Genomic DNA, 22085 nt, shown 5'->3' on the forward strand with positions numbered 1-22085 from the left:
TTGTTTTCAAATCCCTCCATGGCCTCGCCCCTCCCTATCACTGTAATCTCCTCCAGCCCCACAACCCTCCGAGATATCTGTGCTCCTCTAATTCTGGCCATTTGAGCATTCCTGAGCTTCATCATTGGTGGCCGTGCCAGCAGCTGCCAAGGCCCCAAGCTCTGGAATTCCCTGCCTAAACCTCTCCGCCTCTCCAACTGCCTCTCCTTCTTTAAGACGCTCCTTAAAATCTACCTCTTTGACCAAGCTTTTGGTCAGCTGCCCTAATATCTCCTTATGTGGCTCGGTGTCAAATTTTGTTTGATAACGGTCCTGTGAAGCACCTTGGGATATTTTACTACGTTAAAGGCGCTGTATAAATGCAAGTTGTTGTTGAGAGTAGCAGAGGCCCAGAGAAAGAAAATGGCAGAAGAGTGAAAATAAAGGCCGTGACTCCTGTAACAGGGGACAACTTTACTGTCTGGTACTTTGTCCAAATTGGCGCTTCCTGATCTGCGAGCCTGGGCAACGATTGCCCATTGATCGCATCAGCTCTTGTTCTCGTCAGACATCCATGCACATGCACGTTCCAGCGAGCACCATTGGCCCAGTGTTCAGGAATGGAAACCCTGGCTAATTCTTTCCCCTTTCTAGCCCCAGTGTGTCAAAGCCAATGCAAAGCTTTGCTACTGCTGCCTGGCCGTCCAGGTAACCGAGCACCAATGGGAAACGAGAATTTGTCGAGGGACCAGAGGGACTCCCGCATCCACAGTTCCCAGGTGACGATCAGGAGTGTGAAACCTGGATGATTGTTTTTTATTCTCTCCCAAGGTGCAGTGTGCAGTTTTGGTCTCCTTACCCAAGAAAGGATATACTTGCCATAGAGGGAGTGCTGAGAAGGTTCACCAGGCTGATTTCAAGGATGGCAGGACTGTCATATGAGGAGAGATTGGGTCGACTAGGCCTGTGTTCACTAGAGTTTAGAAGAATGAGAGGAGATCTCATTGAAACGTATAAAATTCTGACAGGGCTAGACAGACTGGACGCAGGGAGGATGTTTCCCCTGGCTGGGGGGTCTAGAACGAGGGGTCACAGTCTCAGGATATGGGGTAGGACATTTAGGACTGAGATGAGGAGAAATTTCTTCACTCAAGAGGGTGGTGAACCTGTGGAATTCTCTACCACAGAGGGCTGTGGAGGCCAAGTCACTGAATATATTTAAGAAGGAGATAGATAGATTTCTAGACACAAAAGGCATCAAGGGGTATGGGGAGAGAGCGGGAATATGGTATTGAGATAGAGGATCGGCCATGATCATATTGAATGGCGGAGCAGGCTCGAAGGGCCGAATGGCCGACTCCTGCTCCTATGTTTCTATGTTTCTAAGGTCTGTGATCCCCAGGCCAATTGAGTTGAACTAACTCAGCACAGGCCAGGAATCAAACCTGGGACCGTCCCGAACTGTACGACTCGACCACGTGCCAGCTGATGTTACATTTTAAAATATACTTTTTTTAAGAAGTTGTCTATCTCAGGCCTATACAGAACGGTCTCCCGGATAATGTGAGGGTAACTTCACCCACCTCACGCTCCCTGTCCACTCGAAGGGAGTCCGGGTCAGAGATAGGGTAACGTAGCCCCAATGCCCCGACCTGTGCGCCCTTCCCTGCCGGCAGGGCGAGACGGGTGAAGTTACCATGATGTCCGAGTAATGCATAAAGCTCCCCGTGCGAAATGGTCCAGAATTCAGTGGCGTCAAGGCAGCCGTGCCTGCAAGATCACGCTGCCCATTCATAAGCAGTAAGGCACTCATTAGAAAGTAAAATCGATAACAGTACTAAGCTTACGTTCTGTGTGAAACTGGCCTTATTTCAGCCCAGGGGATTTTGAACACAATTGATTGTTGTACTAGAGGTTCATGCACTGCATCCAACACAAGGAAGGCAGGTCAATTCTTCCCACAGGACAGCTGAATACTCTGATAGTGTGAAATACCGGAGGCCATTAAAGCCGACTTTGTTTTAACAAAATCAAGTAGCGATGTCAACGGCGTAAATGTCGCTCCTGGCTCGGAACCTCATGGGACGCGAGCACTGGTCAGAGGCAGGGCTGTGATACGAAGGCCCAATTCTTCATTCCGTGCTCCCGTCTAGTGAGGTTCTGTGCCTGGAAAAACGATACGCACTGCTTTTGACCGGTGGCTAATACATGATTTTCCCCAAAATTTACCAGAACAAAATGACAGCTGTAAATACGAGTCACCATTTTCAGGAGGAGGAGGAGAAAGGAGAAAGAGAGAGAGAATCGGAGGGAATTTTTCAGGAGAAAGGAGAGAGAATCGGAGGGAATTTTTCAGGAGAAAGTAGAGAGAATAGGAGGGAATTTTTCAGGAGAAAGTAGAGAGAATCGGAGGGAATTTTTCAGGAGAAAGGAGAGAGAATCGGAGGGAATTTTTCAGGAGAAAGGAGAGAGAATGAGTCAATTTTGGCGGGGCACAAAAGAAACTTTTGGATTTTATTAATGGTGCCCTACTTTGCTCCTCACGTCACTGAATTAACCTGATCATTTTTCTTATTCCATTTTTTCACCTCCTCTGGCAACTCATGCCAAGATACAGGTCAGCTGTGGCTCAGTGGGCAGCACTCTCGCCTCTGAGTCAGAAGGTTGTGGGTTCAAGTCCCACTCCAGAGTCCTGAGCACACATTCTCGGCTGACACTTCAGTGCAGTGCTGAAGGAGTGCTGCACTGTCGGAGGTGCCGTCTTTCCAATGAGACATTAAACCGAGGCCTCGTCTGCCCTCTCAGGTGGACATAAAAGATCCCGTGGCACTATTCGAAGAGGAGCTGGGGAGTTCTCCCTGGTGTGCTGGCCAAGATTTATCCCTCAACCAACATCACTAAAAACAGATTATCTGGTCATTATCACATTGCTCTTTGTGGGAGCTTACTATGCGCAAATTAGCTGCCGCATTTCCCACATTACAACAGTGACTACACTTCAAAAAAGTACATAATTCGCTTCGATATGTCCTGAGATGCTATTTTTCTTTTTTTCTTTACCTCACCAAAGAGCCAAACCCAGACAATGACCATCAGTGGGGCTATTTGACTGCGTGGGGAATCACAGAAGGGTCACGTGATACCAATCAAGAGCAGGCACCCTGCCACCCAAGCTGATATCAGCTAACCTATTAGGGATGAGCAATAAATGCTGGCCTCGTCAGCGACACCCAGATCCCAGGAACGAATAAAAAAAAACAGCACGACCAAGAGATTGAATCTGGGATCTTCCTTGCCTGTGTGGCTCAGTACCACATGTGATAGCGTAGTTACATGCCTAACCATCGGGGTTGCCTTGTAATCTTAGCTTGGTTCATCTCCTGGCTCGTACAGTAATAACTGCTAACTAGCACAGGAGACAGATTGCTCTCCAGGTGTACACATGATCACTGCATTCCAAAAGAGAACAGAAATAACAAGACAGCATTAAAATAACAATTACTCTAGAACTGAGAAAGCCATAATTATAATAAATGCTGTTAGTAATTGTGGTTAAAATTGGATGAGAGGGGAACGTAGGTGCAAAGAGGTCTAATCTGGGAGGCCGACACCCACATCCGAACAGCATCAGAAACACGTTTGACGCCATATTGGTTTGGTCGCCGTAGAGGAGTCCCTGACGGTCACCTAAAACAAGCGTTAGATCCCTTGAATATACTGAGAAGGGGCTTGACGTCTCTTTTAGGATACTGGTTTGCGCTGAATGCAGTAGGCATCTGGCCTGCTGCGTTAGGATTATCTGGTCTATATGCGGCCTAACCAGCTGTCCTTAAAGGACCCTCAAAATTTGCCTCCGGTTGGAAGATCTTCTGCAGACAAAACCTCCAGGATAAATCGCTGCAATTTCTCCTTGACCCGTGAGGCTACTTGAAGGAAACCACCAGAATGTTAACCTGTAGACACCTCGCCCCCAGATCCCACCCCTGCGCCCCCACCCTGGCCCCTGCGTATCCATCCAACACTCACATCCCGCCCCCCACGCCCCCACCCTGGCCCCTGCATATCCATCCCACACTCACATCCCGCCCCCCACCCTGGCCCCTGCGTATCCATCCCACACTCACATCCCGCCCCCCGCGCCCCCACCCTGGCCCCTCCGCATCCATCCCACACTCACATCCCGCCCCTCCCCCGACCCTGGCCCCTCCGCATCCATCCCACACTCACATCCCGCCCCACCCCCTGCGTCCACATCCTGCCCAAATGAGCAGCTGCATTGCATCAGCCTTTAATTAGCATCTACCAGATCATTTGATCATCAGGGTCTATCCTTATACTTAGAACATTTAACAAACAGATAATTAGCCAGCTCTTTGCTACCTGTGGTGTCAATCAACACGATGTTAATTTTTTTTTTCTGACAGTCGTTCCATAAATCTATGGGAAAAAAAAATTTTTGAATCTCCCATCTCAATTCAGGTTTCTATCTTCACATTTACATCTTTCAGCTCTGCAATCAAGTTAAATAGCTTGCTTCATCTACATTACTCACTCCTCTAATCATTGCAAGGGACTAGGTCACGCTCCCTCAATGACTCAGTTGTAAACAGCACTGAGCCATATAGACCTAGAGGTTCTAAGGTACAACCCGTGGGCTAGGCTGAGTCACCTGATCTTGGCCAAGGCTGCAGAAGGGGTCACATGCTATGGGGGAGGCTATAACATTAACCAGGGATCCTACACTTGATTGTTAACCATTGACCCCTGCTGCAAAGTTAGCAAGTGTAGGTATCAAGTATGGACAGCAATCCCCGAGCCCACCCATTACTGGTTGTATCCCATGGAGTGGTATTGGCAATACGGTTACTAATGATACTACAGCAAAAGATCGGCTACAAGGACCAGGACCATTCTCTGATGAAGAAGCGCTCTTTCTAAAGTACTTCAGAGTTCCCTGCACCCATTGGGGAGTAGTAAGAGCGTAACCCCCTCAAAGCCTCTACAATCCCTTACCCCCAGGGCCTGATAATCTACATCCTAGGGTACTTAAGGAAGTGGCCCTAGAAATAGTAGATGCATTGCTGGTCATCTTCCAACATTTGATGGAATCTGGAACAGTACCCATGGATTGGAGGGTAGCGAATGTTACCCCACTATTCAAAAAAGGTGGTAGAGAGAAAACGGGGAATTACAGACCGGTAAGCCTGACATTGGTAGTGGGGAAAATGCTAGAGTCCATTATAAAAGATGTAATAGCAGAGCACTTGGAAAACAGTGACAGGATCGGAAAAAGTCAACATGGATTTACAAAGGGTAAATCGTGCTTGACTAATCTACTGGAATGTTTTGAGGATGTAACTGGTAGAATAGATAAGGGAGAACCAGTGGATGTGGTGTATTTGGACTTTCAGAAGGCTTTCGATAAGGTCCCGCATAAGAGATTAGCATGTAAAGTTAAGGCACATGGGATTGGGGGCAAGGTACTGACTTGGATAGAGAACTGGTTGGCAGACAGAAAGCAAAGAGTTGGAATAAACGGGTCTTTTTCCGAGTGGCAGGCAGTGACTAGTGGGGTACCGCAGGGAGCGGTCCTTGGACCCCAGTTATTCACAATATATATTAATGATCTAGACAAGGGAACTAGATGTAATATCTCCAAATTTGCAGACGACACAAAGCTGGGTGGGCGTGTGTGCTGTGAGGAGGATGCCGAGAAACTCCAGGATGATTTGGACAGGTTGGGTGATTGGGCAGAAGCATGGCAGATGCAATATAACGTGGATAAATGTGAGGTTATCCACTTTGGTAGCAAAAACAGGAAGGCAGATTATTATCTGAATGGCAATAGATTGGGAGAAGGGGAAGTGCAATGAGACCTGGGTGTCCTTGTGCACCAGTCGCTGAAGGTAAGCATGCAGGTGCAGCAGGCGGTTAAGAAGGCAAATGGTATGTTGGCCTTCATAGCGAGAGGGTTTGAGTACAGGAACAAGGATGTCTTGCTGCAGTTGTACAGGGCCTTGGTGAGACCACATATTGAGTATTGTGTGCAGTTTTGGTCGCCTTATCTGAGGAAGGATGTTCTTGCCATGGAAGGAGTTCAGCGAAGATTCACCAGGCTGATACCTGGGATGGCAGGAATGACGTATGAGGAGAGATTGGATCGATTGGGCTTGTACTCGCTGGAGTTTAGAAGAATGAGAGGGGATCTCATTGAAACTTATAAAATTCTAACAGGACTAGACAGACTAGATGCTGGAAGGATGTTCCCGATGGTCAGGGAGTCCAGAACCAGGGGTCACAGTCTAAGCATAAGGGGTAGGCCATTTAGGACAGAAATGAGGAGGAATTTCTTCACCCAGAGAGTGGTGAACCTGTGGAATTCTCTACCACAGAAGGCAGTGGAGGCCAATTCATTAAATATATTCAAGGAGGAGTTGGATATATTTCTTAAGGCTAAAGGGATCAAGGGTTATGGGGAGAAAGCAGGGACCGGGTACTCAATTTGGATGATCAGCCATGATCGCATTGAATGGCGGAGCAGGCTCGAGGGGCCGAATGGCCTACTCCTGCTCCTATCTTCTATATCTCTATGTTTCTCTCCTTTCCCCATATGTGGTGTCCACCGTATCCCTTCCCTCTTTAGTGTAAAGTGCTCAGACACGTCCTTCTGCGGGTAAGGAGTGTATATAATTGCGAGTTGTTATTGTGACAGGCTCGCAAACCTCTTTGGATGACACCAAAGTTCTAGGCATTACAGTATATGCCACTTATTATCCACAGTGCAAACGTGAGCAAGAGTCTGAATCCCTCCCCACTGCTGTGGAGACAACACTCTGTGTATGCAATTGCGCATCACACATGTGTCTTCCGGTGGCCATGCTTCCCTTCATCCCTGCAGGAACAGGCCTGGCCTCTACACTGAATCGCTCTCTGGCACTGAATGAAGACTCGTCATTTCTGTCACCCTGACACTTAATGCAAGTCTGAGATGAGACAAAGCAAGGTGTCTCCGAACTGATCCTGCCATCTTTGATTTGCACCAGGAATGCTGGTGCTACCTGTGTAGCCTGACTGTGTCACCTATGACAGTGCTGTGTACACCCAACCGGCAGCAGAGTGAGCTGCATGGTGAACATAACCAATAAGGCCCAGACTGCATCTCACGCTACGCCTGACCTCAGCAGTTGGTAGCACCAATCATTTGAGTCTGCCCAAACCCACCAATCATAATTGAGAAATATACTAACAAACATTTTCTAGCATTCTGGGGTAAAATCCTACATACATAAACGAGACACATACGCCAGGAAGAGCTGCATTGTCAGAGGTCAATGTCTGAGGTGCCAACCTTCAATTAAGATGTTAAACTAAGGTTCCATCTGCTGTTCGGTAGATGTCAAAGATCCTGTGGCACACTTAGAAGAGGAGCAGGGAGTTCTCCCAGTGTCCTGGGCAATAATCCTCACTCAACAACAACAACAACTTGTATTTATATAGTGCTTTTAACATAATAAAATGTCCCAAGGCGCTGCACAGGACTATTATAAGACAAAAAATGTGACACCAAGCCACATAAGGATAAATTAGGGCAGGTAACCAAAAGCTTGGTCAAAGAGGTAGGTTTTAAGGAGCGTCTTAAAAGGAGGAAAGAGAGGTAGCGAGGTGGAGAGGTTTAGACAGGGAATTCCAGAGCTTAGGGCCTAGGCAACAGAAGGCACGGCCACCAATGGTTGAGCGATTATAATCAGGGATGCTCAAGAGGGCAGAATTAGAGGAGCGCAGATATCTCTGGGGGTTGTGGGGCTTGAGGAGATTACAGAGATAGGGAGGGGCGAGGCCATGGAGGGATTTGAAAACAAGGATGAGAATTTTGAAATCGAGGCTTTGCTTAACCGGGAGTCAATGTAGGTCAGCGAGCACATGGGGTGAACAGGACTTGGTGCGAGTTAGGACACGGGCAGCCAAGTTTTGGATGACCTCAAGTTTACGTAGGGTGGAATGTGGGAGGCCAGTCAGGAATGTGTTGGAATAGTCAAGTCTAGAGGTAACAAAGGCATGGATGAGGGTTTCAGCAGCGGATGAGCTGAGGCAGGAGCGGAGACGGGCAATGTTACGGAGGTGGAAGTAGGCGGTCTTAGTTATGCCGTGGATATGTGGTCGGAAGCTCATTTCAGGGTCAAATATGACACCAAGGTTGCGAACAGTGTGGTTCAGCCTCAGACAGATGTTAGGGAGAGGGATGGAGTCAGTGGCTAGGGAACGGAGTTTGTGGCGGGGACTGAAAACAATGGCTTCGGTCTTTCCAATATTTAATTGGAGAAAATTTCTGCTCATCCAGAACTGGATGTCGGACAAGCAATCTGACAATTTAGAGACTGTGGAGGGGTCGAGAGAAGTGGTGGTGAGGTAGAGCTGGGTGTCGTCAGCGTACATGTGGAAACTGACGCTGTGTTTTCGGATGATGTCGACAAAGGGCAACATGTAGATGAGAAATAGGAGGGGGCCAAGGATAGATTCTTGGGGGACTCCAGAGGTAACGATGCGGGAGCGAGAAGAGAAGCCATTGCAGGTGATTCTCTGGCTATGATTAGATGGATAAGAATGGAACCAGGTGAGTGCAGTCCCACCCCGATGGTGGAGAGGCATTGGAGAAGGATGGGGTGGTCAACAGTGTCAAAGGCTGCAGACTGGTCAAGAAGGACGAGGAGGGATAGTTTACATTTATTACAGCCACAAAGGATGTCATTTGTGACTTTGATGAAAGCCGTTTCGGTACTGTGGCAGGGGCGGAAACCTGATTGGAAGGATTCAAACATGGAGTTGCGGGAAAGATGGGCATGAATTTGGGAAGTGACAACACGTTCAAGGACTTGGGAGAGGAAAGGGAGGTTGGAGATGGGGTGGTAGTTTGCAAGTACGGAGGGGTCAAGGGTTTTTTGAGGAAAGGGGTAATGACAGCAGATTTGAGGGAGAGGGGGACAGTACCTGAGGAGGGAGAACCATTAACAATGTCAGCTAACATGGGAGCCAGAAAAGGAAGTTGGATGGTCAGCAGTTTGGTGGGAATAGTGTTGAGGGAGCAGGAAGTGGGTCTCAAGGACAAGATGAGCACAGAGAGGTCATGAGGTGTGATCGGAGAGAAACTGGAAAAAGATATGAGTTGAGGGCTAGGGCAGGGGGGAACCTTAGAGGAAATTTGGCCCGGTGGGCTAGGGGAAGAAAGAAAAGTGTCAGAGGCAGTTGAATGGATGGTCTCAATCTTAAGAGACAAAGAGGTCCATGAGCTCCAACATATTACCTGGTCATTCATCTCATTGTTGCTGGTGCCATGTTGCTGATACAGAATGGCCATTTCATTTGCCTATATTGCACTCCCAAAAAGCGAATACATTGCATGTATTACTGAGATAATTTGACAATATGATAAGGAGCTATATAACCTCATAGAATCATATCGCACAAATGGAGGCCATCTGCCCTTTGTGCCTGTGCCAGCTCTTTGAAAGAGCTATCCAATTAGTCCCACTCCCCATTATTTCCCATCGCCCTCTACTTTCTTCCTTTTCAATTATATATTGAATTTCCTTCTGAAAGTTACTATTGAATCTGATTCCAACACCGTTACAGGCAGTGCATTCCAGATCATAACTCGCTGCGTAAAAACAATCTCTGAAATGACTAGCACGATACAGCGTTTTATGTCATTGAAATGTTTCTAATGACCTACTTTTGAAGTATAGTCACTATTGGTAAGTAGGTTATGTGCCATTCCCCATCAACACCAATGAGATGAATGACCAGATAATCAGATTTTTGAGATCTCTGCGCTCCTCAAACTCCGGCTTCTTGTACATCCCCGATTTCCTTCACCCCATTATTGGGTCTGTGTCTTCAGCTGCCTTGGCCCTAAGCTCTGGAATTTCCTCCCTAAGCCTCTCTATCCTCCTTTAATACACTCTTTAAAACCTATTTCTTTGACCAAGCTTTTGGTCACCTGTCCTAATATCTCACGTGGCTCAGTATCAACGCTCCTGTGAAGCACCTTGTTACATTTTCCTACATTAAAGGTGCTATATAAATTCAAATTGTTGTTATTCATTGAGCAAAGCAACAGGCCCAGTGTCTGGGAGCACTTTCCGACAGGATTGAAGAGTGGGGAACCTGGCAGATTTCTCTTCTTTCCAGCTGGTACTGAGGCCAATTCTAGTGGCCCACGACCAGCCCAGGCAGAGATCAGCACACACTGAGGACGGAATCCAAGTCCTTCTTGTGCAGTTACCAACCGAGCCATTGGGAGAGGCTAACGACAAAGCATTGAAGTGCCAGCCGTGGCTCATTGGGCAGCACTCTCAATTCTGAGTCAGAAGGTTGTGGGTTCAAGTCCCACTCCAGAGACTTGAACACAAAAATCTAGGCTGGCACTCCCAGTGCAGTGCTGAGGGAATGCTGCACTGTCGGAGGTGCCGTCTTTCAGATGAGACATTAAACCGAGGCCCCGTCTGCTCTCAGGCGGATGTAAAAGATCCCATGGTACTATTTCGAAGAAGAGCAGGGGAGTTCTCCCGGGTGTCCTGGCCAATATTTATCCTCAATCAACATATCACAAACAGATGATCTGGTCATTATCACATTGCTGTTTGTGGGAGCTTGCTGTGTGCAAATTGGTTGCTGCGTTTCCTACATTACAACAGTGACAACACCTCAAAAGTACTTTATTGGCTGTAAAGTTCTTTGAGACTTTTTAGGTCATGAAAGGCGCTATAGAAATGCAAGTCTTTCTTTTCTTTCTATTAATATAAAATAATAAAACAGATTACAATTTTACAAAAATTACATTGCATGAATCATCAGAGAATCGTGTGTAAGGTTTGAATTCATAGTTTGGGCAAAAAATAATATGGGGGGGTGGAAATTAAAGAGGCGTTGTAAATAAATTCTGACTAAATGTGTAACTTGTTTCCAAAAGTGCAAAGGAAGTCAAATAAAATAAGATGTTCTTTTTAAAATGTAAATTGATTTAATTACAGGTTTGTTCCGGCTCCTGTCAGTGCCTGTATTTGTGTGTGGGTGGAATTTGTTGTGTCTGGATGAAGCACCTTAAACAGGAGCCATTTCAAATGGACCTGGTGAGTTTGCCGTATCCCTTATAAAAGTTCTCTGGCTGGACGCGATTATATTTATAATAAATCAAAACCACACAATACATACTTCTTAAACTATCCCACCCTCGTTACAATGATTCACAGCTTTGCACCAAAAGCACACAAAGGCTTCAAAGCAATATTTAGGGAACCGGAGATCTGTTTACACGAACTAGTTTTTGTTCTGTACAACTTTATCTCGTTACATCAACAATCTCAAAAACAGACTGCACGCAATTTAAGAGTGGTGGACCTACAGCAGACTGCAAATTATTTAAAGGACAGATTCTTCAATAAACAAAGCTTAGATGGTTTCAGAAATCCAAATATTGACACTGAAGGATTTTATTTTTCCCGTTCCCAATAAAACTGAAGAGGAAGTTGAAACCAAAAATGAATGGGATTTCGCCTGTGTAAATATTAAATAGAAAATAACATGCCTGGCTCGCTAGTTGGGGAGAGAGGGTGAATTTATAAAGTACAATTAATTAATTTCATCTGAACCACAACACGAATGAGATTCATTTTCTAAATAATTCACAGTAACTTTAAATGGGTTTCATCTGACAATTTACCAAAATAGCGAGTTAGACCTTAAAATAGTTGCATGTAGTGTCTTAAAATTAATCAGAGTTTTTCTACATAATTTAAATACAGCAGAAAACTTTATTCTGTGATTTCTAGACTTGTATTTAAAGTTCTAAACAACTCTAAAATAGCAACAGATGTCACTCACGGTGCAAAAATTAGAATAAAGTTTCCAAACTTTCCGCTCACCTTCTAAAGAAAGGAAAAGTTTCCCGAGGAGCAGGACCCGGAGGACCAGCGGTACCCCGAGCTCCATCCGCTCTTCTCACCGAGCATCCGAGAAAGCAGCTCCGCCGCCAGCCCGCTTTCAGCAAAAGTCCCACTAGCTGAACTATAGACTCCCAGCAAACTTTCACAAACTCCCAGCAAACTTTCTCAAACTCCCAGCAAACTTTCTCAAACTCCCAGCAAACTGTCTCAAACTCCCAGCAAACTTTCACAAACTCCCAGCAAACTTTCTCAAACTCCCAGCAAACTTTATCAAACTCTTAGAAAATGTTAAACTTTCAGCGCTGCTCCGACCCCTCAAATTTCTGGCATCCTTTCTTCTTCGCCGAGTCTGTTTAAATCCCAACTCCTGCTTTGCTGCGGTTTGTTTGAAGTTTCTTGGCGCGCCGACCTATCATCTAGCTGTGTTTTGCTTTCTCTCCTCCCCTTTACATTTCTTGAACTGCCCGATGCCACCCTCACCCTGGGTGCAGATGATGGGACCCGCATCCACAGCCCCCACCCCATCACACTGGCTCTCTCAGCACCATGGCCCCGCCCTGACATTTAACTCTTTCAAGGCTGCAGATGGCTGTATTAATACAACCTGATAACGTTCAGGCCAAACGGATGCAGTTAGCTCCCCTTAAAGATGAAGGCCTAGAAATTGGGTTCTGGTCTTGCCAGGGCTGTAGCGCCAGAAAGTTTGCGCCAGCGGTAATGTGGCAGCGCCCGACGAAAATTCGGGTGCGCCGGGCCCAGACGGCGGCGGGCGCTAAAACCCTCCTTTAGCGCCTCAAAACGGGCGTCAACTTGGGTTTCCCGGCGCTAATCCCCCGCTGCGGCACCCGATGCGGTGCGGCAGGCGGGGGAACTGCAGGCCTCCTCCTCCTGTTAAGGAGGAGCTGCCTGCAGCCGACAACTGTCCGGCGGATTGACCCGACATCTGAGCCCGGCACCTCGGGGAAGTGCCGGGCTCGCATGAGACACTGATCAGGGCCGCGGGGGGGGAATGCAGGAGTCCGGGAAGGGAGGTGCGGGCAGGCGGCCGCCGGGAACGCGGCCGGCCGCCGCTCCACCTTTATGCGCCGGCGCACACTGGGGGAAGACTCTGTTGCCAGAGTCTTAGTTGCGCCTGCCACGGGCGAGGCGGGCGCAACTGAATATCGGCTTGGGGCCGGGTTACCACGGCAACCGGGACGCTGCGCACACCGATGACGTCATCGGTGCCGGCGCAGCGCTACCGGTCTACCGCCGCGGAAGAGCCCCAGGCAATTTAGGAACCGGCGCCAATTGCAGCGCTAGGCCCTCTAGCGCCGCAAAATCGGTGCTAAGGGCACTGAATTTCTAGGCCGAAGTCTCCACATCCATAGCAATGTGGTTGACTCTTAACTGTCACCTGAAATGGCCTCGGAAGCCACTCAATTGTATTCAAGAAGGCGGCTTACTACCACCAAGGGCAATTAGGGATGGGCAATAAATGCTGGTCTTACCATGAATGAATGAATAAAAAAATCTGTTCCCCTCTGTGAGGAAGTCCAGACTCTAGGACCGAGCAAATAATCCAGGCTAACACTTCAGTGCAGTACTAAGGGAGTGCTGCATTGTCAGAAGTGTAGAATACGGATGAGGGACTAAAAGGAGGCCTATCTGTTCAGGTGGGTATTAAGAACTCAGGTCACTGTTTGAAGGACAGCAGTGAATTCTCTGCCCTGGCCAACATTTCTCCCTCAACGAGCACCATCAAAAATAGATGGCGTAATTATTCATCTGTTTGTGGGACCTTGCTGTGCACAAATTAACTGCCACATTTGCTACATAGCAACAGTGACTGCACTTCGAAAGTAATTTATTGGTTGTGAAGCACTTTCGGACTATAGAAAAGATGACAAGGTGCTAAGTGAATGAACGTTCTTTCTATCAGTACCCTTAAAGAGGACAACTCACCAAGAGAGTCCTCCCAATAGTATTGCTTCAGGAGCAGATATCACCATCAGCATCTTCTGCTTGCTATCTGTAGCCCTAAACAGGTAGTCTTGCCAGTGTCAGCACATTAAAGGCACTTTTAGATTTGACAAGTGCAGCCAAAGACAGATAGTCCAGTTACAGAAATATAAATGGCCCAACCAGGAGAAACCAACCACATTGTAAAATCATGAAAAGGTGCGTCTGTCAAACTGATGTTGGATGAAGCACCTTCTGTCTGATAACGCTCCTGTGAAGCACCTTGGGACAATTTTTACTATGTTAAAAGCGCTATATAAATGCATGTTGTTGTTGCACTGGGCTATACCTGAAGCCGCCATCCCCTGTGTTCACACTCCTCTACGATTCAATCTCGGCATTTCACACCAAAGCCCAGCAAACCTGCAGAGACTGGATTCTGCTGACAAATATAAATGGGGCGGGCAGTGCGCAGAGGTCACTCAACCCGGCAGGGTCACATTCATGAGTCATCGTCCGTCTTACAGTTGCCCCCAGCTGCACCCTGCTCCTGTAATATCGCTCAATATTTGATGGAAAAAGTGCATCTTACCATCAGTAACCTATTTAAACATTAGTTCCAAAGAGGGGAGATATAAGCCAGGTCAAAATAAGTTGGCAAGGGCGCAATCCCGCTCTATCCACCTCCACCCCACCGCACCCGCCCACTATGGTTGCAGTTATTAGTAGGAGCCTAATGAATCTGCTTTACATTCTGTCATCCCGCAAAGCTTTACTATTGGTCAACCTTGGCTGAGTGGTAGCACTCATGTCTCTCACTCAGAAGTTTGTGAGTTCAATCCTGTTCCAGAGATTTGAGCACATATTCTAGGGGAGCACTTCAATGCAGTACTGCGGGAGTGCTGCACTGTTGGAGGTGCCGTCTTTTGGATTAGATGTTAAACTGAGGCTCAATCTACCCTCTCAGGTAGAAGTAAAAGGTCCCATGGCACTATTCTCCCAGAGTTCTCCCAGTGTCCTGGCCAATATCTATCACTCAACCAGCAGCTAAAGAAACAGATTATCTGGTCATTTATCTCATTGCAGTTTGAGGGAGCTTGCTGTGTGAAGATTGGCTGCCGCGTTTCCTATATTACCGCAGTGACTACACTTCGCAAGTACTTTATTGACTGTAAAGCACTTTGGGACGACCTGAAGTGGTGAAAGGGCATGGGTATTGTTGGAGGCAAAGAGGAGTTAAAAAATTGCTTAAGGGCATATCTCTAGTGTCCAGTATATCTGGCAAACTCAAAATCCTGCGTGGTGCATTTCAGACCTCAGGAAACCAGAGTTAAAATATTTCAGATTTCCAGCACCCGCAGTATTTTGCTAAAGTTAAAATATTGGTGGAATCGAGACCACTGCAGATGTAGCTCAGGTAGATTTCCAAGAAAGCACAATGTCATGGCCCAGGAATGGCTCAGGGTTGGTATTTTTTACATAGAATTACATAGAATGTACAGCGCAGAAACAGACCATTCGGCCCAACCAGTCCATATCAGTGTTTATGCCCCACTTAAGCCTCTTCCTATCATTTCTCATCTAACTCTATCAGCATAACCCTCTATTCCCTTCTCCCGCATATGCTTGTCCAGCCTCCCCTTAAATGCATCTATACTATTCGCTTCAACCACTCCCTGTGGTAGCGAGTTCCACATTCTCACCACTCTCTGGGTAAAGAAATTTCTTCTGAATTCCCTATTTGATTTCTTGGTGACTATCTTATATTGATGGCCTCTAGTTTTGCTCTTCCCCACAAGTGGAAACATTCTCTCTGTATCTACTCTATCAAAACCTTTCATAATTTTAAAGGCCTCTATTAGGTCACCCCTCAGCCACAGAGAAAAGAGACTCAGCCTGTTCATCCTTTTCTGATAAATATAACCTCACAGTTCTGGCATTATCCTTGTAAATCTTTTTTGCACCCTCTCCAGTGCCTTTATATCCTTTTTATAATATGGCGACCAGAACTGTACGCAGTACTCCAAGTGTGGAATAGCCAGGGTTCAATACAAGTTTAGCATAACCTCTCTACTTTTCAATTCTATTCCTCCAGAAATAAACCTTAGTACTTGGTTTGCTTTTTTTATTGACCTGCATCGCTCCTTTTACTGATTTGTGTATTTGTACTCCCAGATCCCTTTGCTCTTCTACCCCATTTAGATTCTTATTTTCCAAGTAATATGTGACTTTCCTAATTTTCTTACCAAAATGCAATACCTCACACTTATCTATGTTGAAATTCATTTGCCAATTGTATGCCCATTCTACAAGTTTATTAATGTCTTCTTCTAATTTGTTGCTGTCCTCCTCAGTGTTGACTATCCCCCCCTAAATTTGATGTCGTCCGCAAATTTAGAAATTGTGTTTTTGATTCCAAAGTCTAAATCGTTAATATAAATTGTGACCAACAGTGATCCCAGCATTGATCCTTGTGGGACCTCACTTCCCACCTTGTATTGTTCAAAAACAAAGTATGTGTCCATCTGAGAGGGCAGGTGGGGCCTTAGATTACGATCTCATTTGAAAAATCTGACAAAGTAATAATCACACAGTCCTTTACTGAAGTATCAGCCGACCTTAGGTACTCAAGTCCCGGAGTAGGGCTTGAACAGATGACTATCTGACTCAGAGGTGAAAGTGCTACCACTGAGCCAAGGCGACAGTACATTATGAAATGTTTTTTCTGTATCTCATGGTATACTTACCTGACATTGCTGTTGCTGAGGGTAGCTCCTGACTATGGCAGCCCTGATTTGGTGGCTGGAGATACCGACACCCATCTGAAGAGGTGTTTTTCCCCAGAGCCCCTGGAGGCAGCCATGTCACAGCAGCGATGTAAACACTGTTACTTACGGTCTCTTTTCTGTTCTGACTCTGAGCAGCCCGCCCCTCCAGGTCAGAGATGCAGTTTTTCCATCATTGGCCTGCACTGACCTTCCTCGGGTGTCAGTGGAACACCAGCAGCAAGAAATACCATTCAGCAATCATAACTTTTCAACCAACTGTGCAGGCTTGAACTTCTTCTGGCAAAGCATTTTGTCTGTCGCACTGGCACCGTGGAATCTATTCAACAAAGGAGACACATTCGTAGCACTGGGAGCAAGGCCAGGAGAACCAGTTCAAGGCTAAAAGAGAACTAGTTCAGAATAAAACAGAACTAGTTCAAAGGCCTATAGGGATCCAGTTCAAGGCCTATAGGGAACCAGTTCAAGGTCAATAGCGAACCAGTTCAAGGCCTATAGAAAACCAGTTCAAGGCCAATAGGGAATGTTCAAGGCCAATAGGGAATCAGTTCAAGGTCAATAGGGAATGTTCAAAGCCTATAGGGAACCAGTTCAAGGCCAATAGGGAATCAGTTCAAGGTCAATAGGGAATCAGTTCAAGGCCTATAGGGAATCAGTTCAAGGCCTATAGGGAATCAGTTCAAGGCCAATAGCGAACCAGTTCAAGGCCAATAGCGAACCAGTTCAAGGCCTATAGGGAATGTTCAAGGCCTATAGGGAATCAGTTCAAGGCCAATAGCGAACCAGTTCAAGGCCAATAGCGAACCAGTTCAAGGCCTATAGGGAATGTTCAAGGCCTATAGGGAATCAGTTCAAGGCCAATAGAGAACCAGTTCAAGGCCTATAGGGAATCAGTTCAAGGCCAATAGAGAACCAGTTCAAGGCCTATAGGGAATCAGTTCAAGGCCTATAGCGAACCAGTTCAAGGCCTATAGGGAATGTTCAAGGCCTATAGGGAATCAGTTCAAGGCCAATAGAGAACCAGTTCAAGGCCAATAGCGAACCAGTTCAAGGTGTAAGATTCCCTAGTCGTGTATATCCTATGAGGATTTTAAACAAGAGAATAAGCAGGAACAGTTAGAAGTAGAAGCACAGGAGAAGAACATTCAGACAGTGAAAGATAAGATTGTTGGCCAACAAGCAGCTGTGGCTTGTTTAGGAGCATTTACAGTTTCTGTAAAAAGGAACTGTCTCTAAACTGAGAGTGAAAAGGGACAATTAGCCCTTTTGCGGCAAAGGCTGTAAAGCAGTTTGGTAGAAATTCCTTTATTAGATATGAGAAGAGTAAGAACAGATTTAGGAAGATAAAGAAATTGAAAGCCCACAGCAAGTATCAGAGATTGAAATTGTGAGTTAACAGAATTGACGTAACAGACTAAGAGACTTTCTCTTGTGTTGCGAGTACTTTAAATGTACTGTCTCTTTACATGTGTGTTCTTTCTGTTGTTAAATGTTGTAGTGTTTTACAGAACTGAAATCAGTTTAACCCTTTGTAATCCCTGTTGTTGCTATTACTGTAACGGAAATGTTGGGATTTTGATCAGTGTCTTTTCTATGCGCATATGCAGACTTATGTTTGTTAATTGCTTTCTCTGTATATATATACAAATATGTTGCGATATTGAGTTCTTCTGGTATTGGGTTTGAAAACTGAAATTAACAGACCGTGTGTCTGATCAAATGATCAAATTATGAATACTGGTTTTCTGTGGCTGGCCACTACAGACAGCTAGTTATTTAAACTGTGTTGATATTCCTTGTGCGTACGACTTGGGATTCTTGCATAAAATTTGGCACTTTTGAGTTAGTCAATCCATAACAAGGAATCAATATTTGAAGGTGGACGAGAGCAAATAAGACTTTAATGATTGCGTGTGATTAAGGTACCTGGATCATTTTAATTTAAGATTGTGCCCACAAAGAAATGGGAGATTTAAGGAAGCCTTTGTGCTTTCATAACAAGTGTTTGGTTGTATACTTTCTGGGTTAAAGACGTGTGGTATGGACTTATTTTGCCTGTAATTTACATTATACCACTGTTCAAATGCACAGAGTTTTTTGGGGGTGAAAAGGTAAAAACAGCTTTGGGGAATTACAAAGTCTGAACATTTACAAAGTTTTTTTAAAATTGACTTAGCAGCACATTGAAACTGCTACTGTGCTGGATGACTCATCCCCCAAACCCAATGGTTTTCTTCGCAGTGAAGGAGTAATTAACCCCTTCCTTCTATTTGCCACATTGCATTGCTGAATGCAAAGGCAAAACTAAATTGGACCAGGATGAATCAATGAAATATCCGAGACAAGAAGGATCAAATAATGGACGGATAGTAATTTGCGACATCAGGAATTTTACTACTCTGCTAAATTATCCTTTTTTGTATCTTTGCCTTCCAATTTATATAATTTCCATGTAAGTTAAATTTAATCATTCACTGCTAAGAGAAATGGTACATAATTTTACTAAGAGCAATTTAGAAAGAAAATCAGGTGAATAGACATAAAAGAATGTTGGCAAATGATAAATCAATGCACAAGTAGTCAAAGGGATTGTTTAAAGGAATAGGCAGGCAGGGAATGTTATATCAGAACAATAAACACTATTAAGAACTGATCTCAAAGGCAATTATTATGGAGGGTTTTTCGACTTAAATTAGATTCAAAAACGGGGTTAAATGGTACTATAAACAATTGGATTTCAAATTTTATATTAGGAGAATAAATGAAAATATGGAAATCAGCCAGGAACATGGTTTGGTGTAAGATGAAGGATTTGATTGGTGTTTTATGTTAAGAAGTCTTGGAAGTGAAGTGAGGTTGTTTTGCGATTGTTCCAGTGAAAATGGCAATACTATTACTACCTGCTAATGACAAACTGATGGAGTATTTAAAGTGGAATCAATATGTTTGTTGGTGGATGAACTACACAAGGAATTTGTGAACTATCCGTGAGGGGAAAAGACGTGCTCTGGATTGCACCAGGGACACTTCATGCACAGTTCTTGGCAAAGTCGTGCCTGGCTATGCTGCTGTGATGTGTTGCAGAGTTCAGTATGTGCTTTCATCCTGGATGAAGAATCCCTAACTGCACTATACAGTTTGACTGATGGAACTTGAAGAAAATTAATGTTCGGAGTGAGGAAGATATTGCATTACACACCATTTGCATGGCTTGGTGGTTAACGTTTTGCCTTATACCAAAAAAATCAAAAACAAAAATGACCTTTTCCTGCCGCTGAACTTGCTTGAAATCTGTTACTTCTCTAACTTTTTCCAGTTCTGACGAAGGGTCATCGATCTGAAATGTTAACTCAAGGCAGAGATTGATAGATTTTTGAATATTAAGGGAATCAAGGGATATGGGAATAGTGCAGGAAAGTGGAGATGAGGTAGAAGATCAGCCATGATCTTATTGAATGGCAGAGCAGGCTCAAAGGGCCGAATGGCCTCCTCCTGCTCCTATTTCTTATGTTCTTTCACTCTCCACAGATGCTGCCTGACCTGCTGAGTATTTCCAGCATTTTCTGTTTTTATTTCAGATTTCCAGCATCTGCAGTATTTTGCTTTTGTACAAGAATGACTAAATTTGGGGATAAAATATTGGTGTCTGAAAGGTCTCACAGTTTTACAGAAATTCAAGTAAAGTTTATGCTCTAGACAGAAGCCTTACGGGCGGTTGTACATTTTGGCCGTAAAAGAATTATATGTACTTAATGGTTAATTCAGGAAGTAAGAAGAAAACAGATTATTTAGAACTTGCTAAATTCATTACAAATGATACAGAGAGGGGATATGAGTGTTAGGAGCTCGTTCCTGGTGGTAAAATGTGTACAATGCAGGAGAAACACCTTGGGTGAGGTTGTTGTTTCATGTGTTCTGCATTGTCTAGATGGTAGCAATTGAGCATTGTTGAATAGTGTTTGGTGAGTGTGAAGGTTAGTGAAAAGCTTAAAACTCCAGTGTGAACCTGGTGGGGTTGTTGAATCATCAGTGATGGATCAAAGAGCGAATTCTGCACCCTCAAAAAGCAGATTTTAAGATGCCTTAGTCATCATGCATACATATAAACGTAGGGTTAGGTGTAGGTTTAATCTCATGTGATTAAGGTTTTTGCTTTCTTTTTACTTATAACTGGCTTGTGGATTTGTACTGTAGCTAGAAATAATGAAGTGGTTAAAGTTGTTCATTCCCGGGATGCTTTTGGGATTAATGTGGCAGGGTACAATTTAGCTGACTGTGCTGTTTAGCTTCTACTGGAAGCGCAGGATGTGTGATTCGTGCCTGCCAGCTTCTTTTTGTTGCCTCATTGTGAAACAAGATAGCCAAGATAGTCTTGAGATAAGGAAATTGGACAATGAGCTTGGGATGATTAGTTACATGCCTAGATAATAAACGGATTGGCTATCTAGAAGTTTGTAGGAATTATCTCATTTATGGGGGTCTTGTTCACAACAGCACTTGTCATGTCATAATGAATCAGCAAGGAGAGTTTGCATGACTAGAGGCCTATAAAGATCTTGAGCTTTCCTTAACAATTTGTAGAGTCAGGATCGAAAGGATTGATGAAGGTTACGTCTCTACCAAGAGGAAAAATATAATTTATTTCTCTGCATGTCTACTGCATAAAGACATTGCATGTGTCTAGACTTGGTCGAACACAATAAAAGGATTATGTTACAACCATATTGGGTTTGTCAGATTCAAATGTTCTTAAAAAGGCCTATAGGGAACCAGTTCAAGGCCCATAGGGTACCCGTTCAAGACTAATAGCATACTAGTTTAAAGCCAATAGTGAACCAGTTTTAAACACAGGTCATGGGATTGGGGAAGGGTCTAAATAATACAGTGACACAGTGACTTACAGTAACTGGGAGACTCCATATGGCTTGAAATCACTGATTAGTTCTGTATATTTTTATAAAATGATCCAATGACAATTTTTGCAATTTTCTGACTCTTTTCCTGAGGGCACATTGTGTTTTGAGAGATGGTATAGAACCAGCTTATGGAGGAGATAATTCATTGCTTCAGCTTAATTTCCTGTGCAGGTGGAAGGTTTTTTTTCAAGATCACTTTCAAACGTATTCACGCTGGTAAAAAGAAGATTGCTCAACGTCTGTTTGCTAATATTAAAAACGTAACCAGCATTTGGGTGAAGAATGGAACTTCCCCGCTTGGCCAACGCTCTGCTTGCCTGGTCAGGGAGCAATGCAGAGCGAGCACTTTACCCAGCACTTGTTGACGAGACATTGCTCTAAACGGGCACAGTTTCAAATTACTACCTGGAGTCTAGCAACATCATGAGTTAGAGATGGGGGGTAACCTGTAGAATTTGTGCACGTCATAACCTAGGAGAGACTTCGTCTCAACATCTTTCCATTCAAAACACTTCAAAGTGATT

The 22085-nt window shown here is 44.9% G+C and overlaps 1 protein-coding gene across 2 annotated transcripts in view; it reads right to left on the reverse strand.

Moving 5' to 3' along the window:
- robo4 (roundabout, axon guidance receptor, homolog 4 (Drosophila)) overlaps positions 1-22085 on the reverse strand; it is a 183740-nt gene that overhangs the window by 149403 nt on the left and 12252 nt on the right. Inside the window, exon 1 of one of the 2 annotated variants that reach the window (XM_085968075.1) lies at positions 11898-12453. The exons of the other annotated variant lie outside the window; for it this stretch is intronic. Coding sequence (XP_085824201.1) covers positions 11898-11964 — 67 coding nt within the window. The 5' untranslated portion in view covers positions 11965-12453. Of the gene's footprint in view, positions 1-11897; positions 12454-22085 lie in introns of those variants that run through there. 2 annotated transcript variants of the gene reach the window in all.

This window comes from Somniosus microcephalus, chromosome 26 (assembly GCF_052327205.1).
Source record: "Somniosus microcephalus isolate GS21.2 chromosome 26, FLI_Smic_1.0, whole genome shotgun sequence".
Classification (NCBI taxonomy): Eukaryota; Metazoa; Chordata; class Chondrichthyes; order Squaliformes; family Somniosidae; genus Somniosus; species Somniosus microcephalus.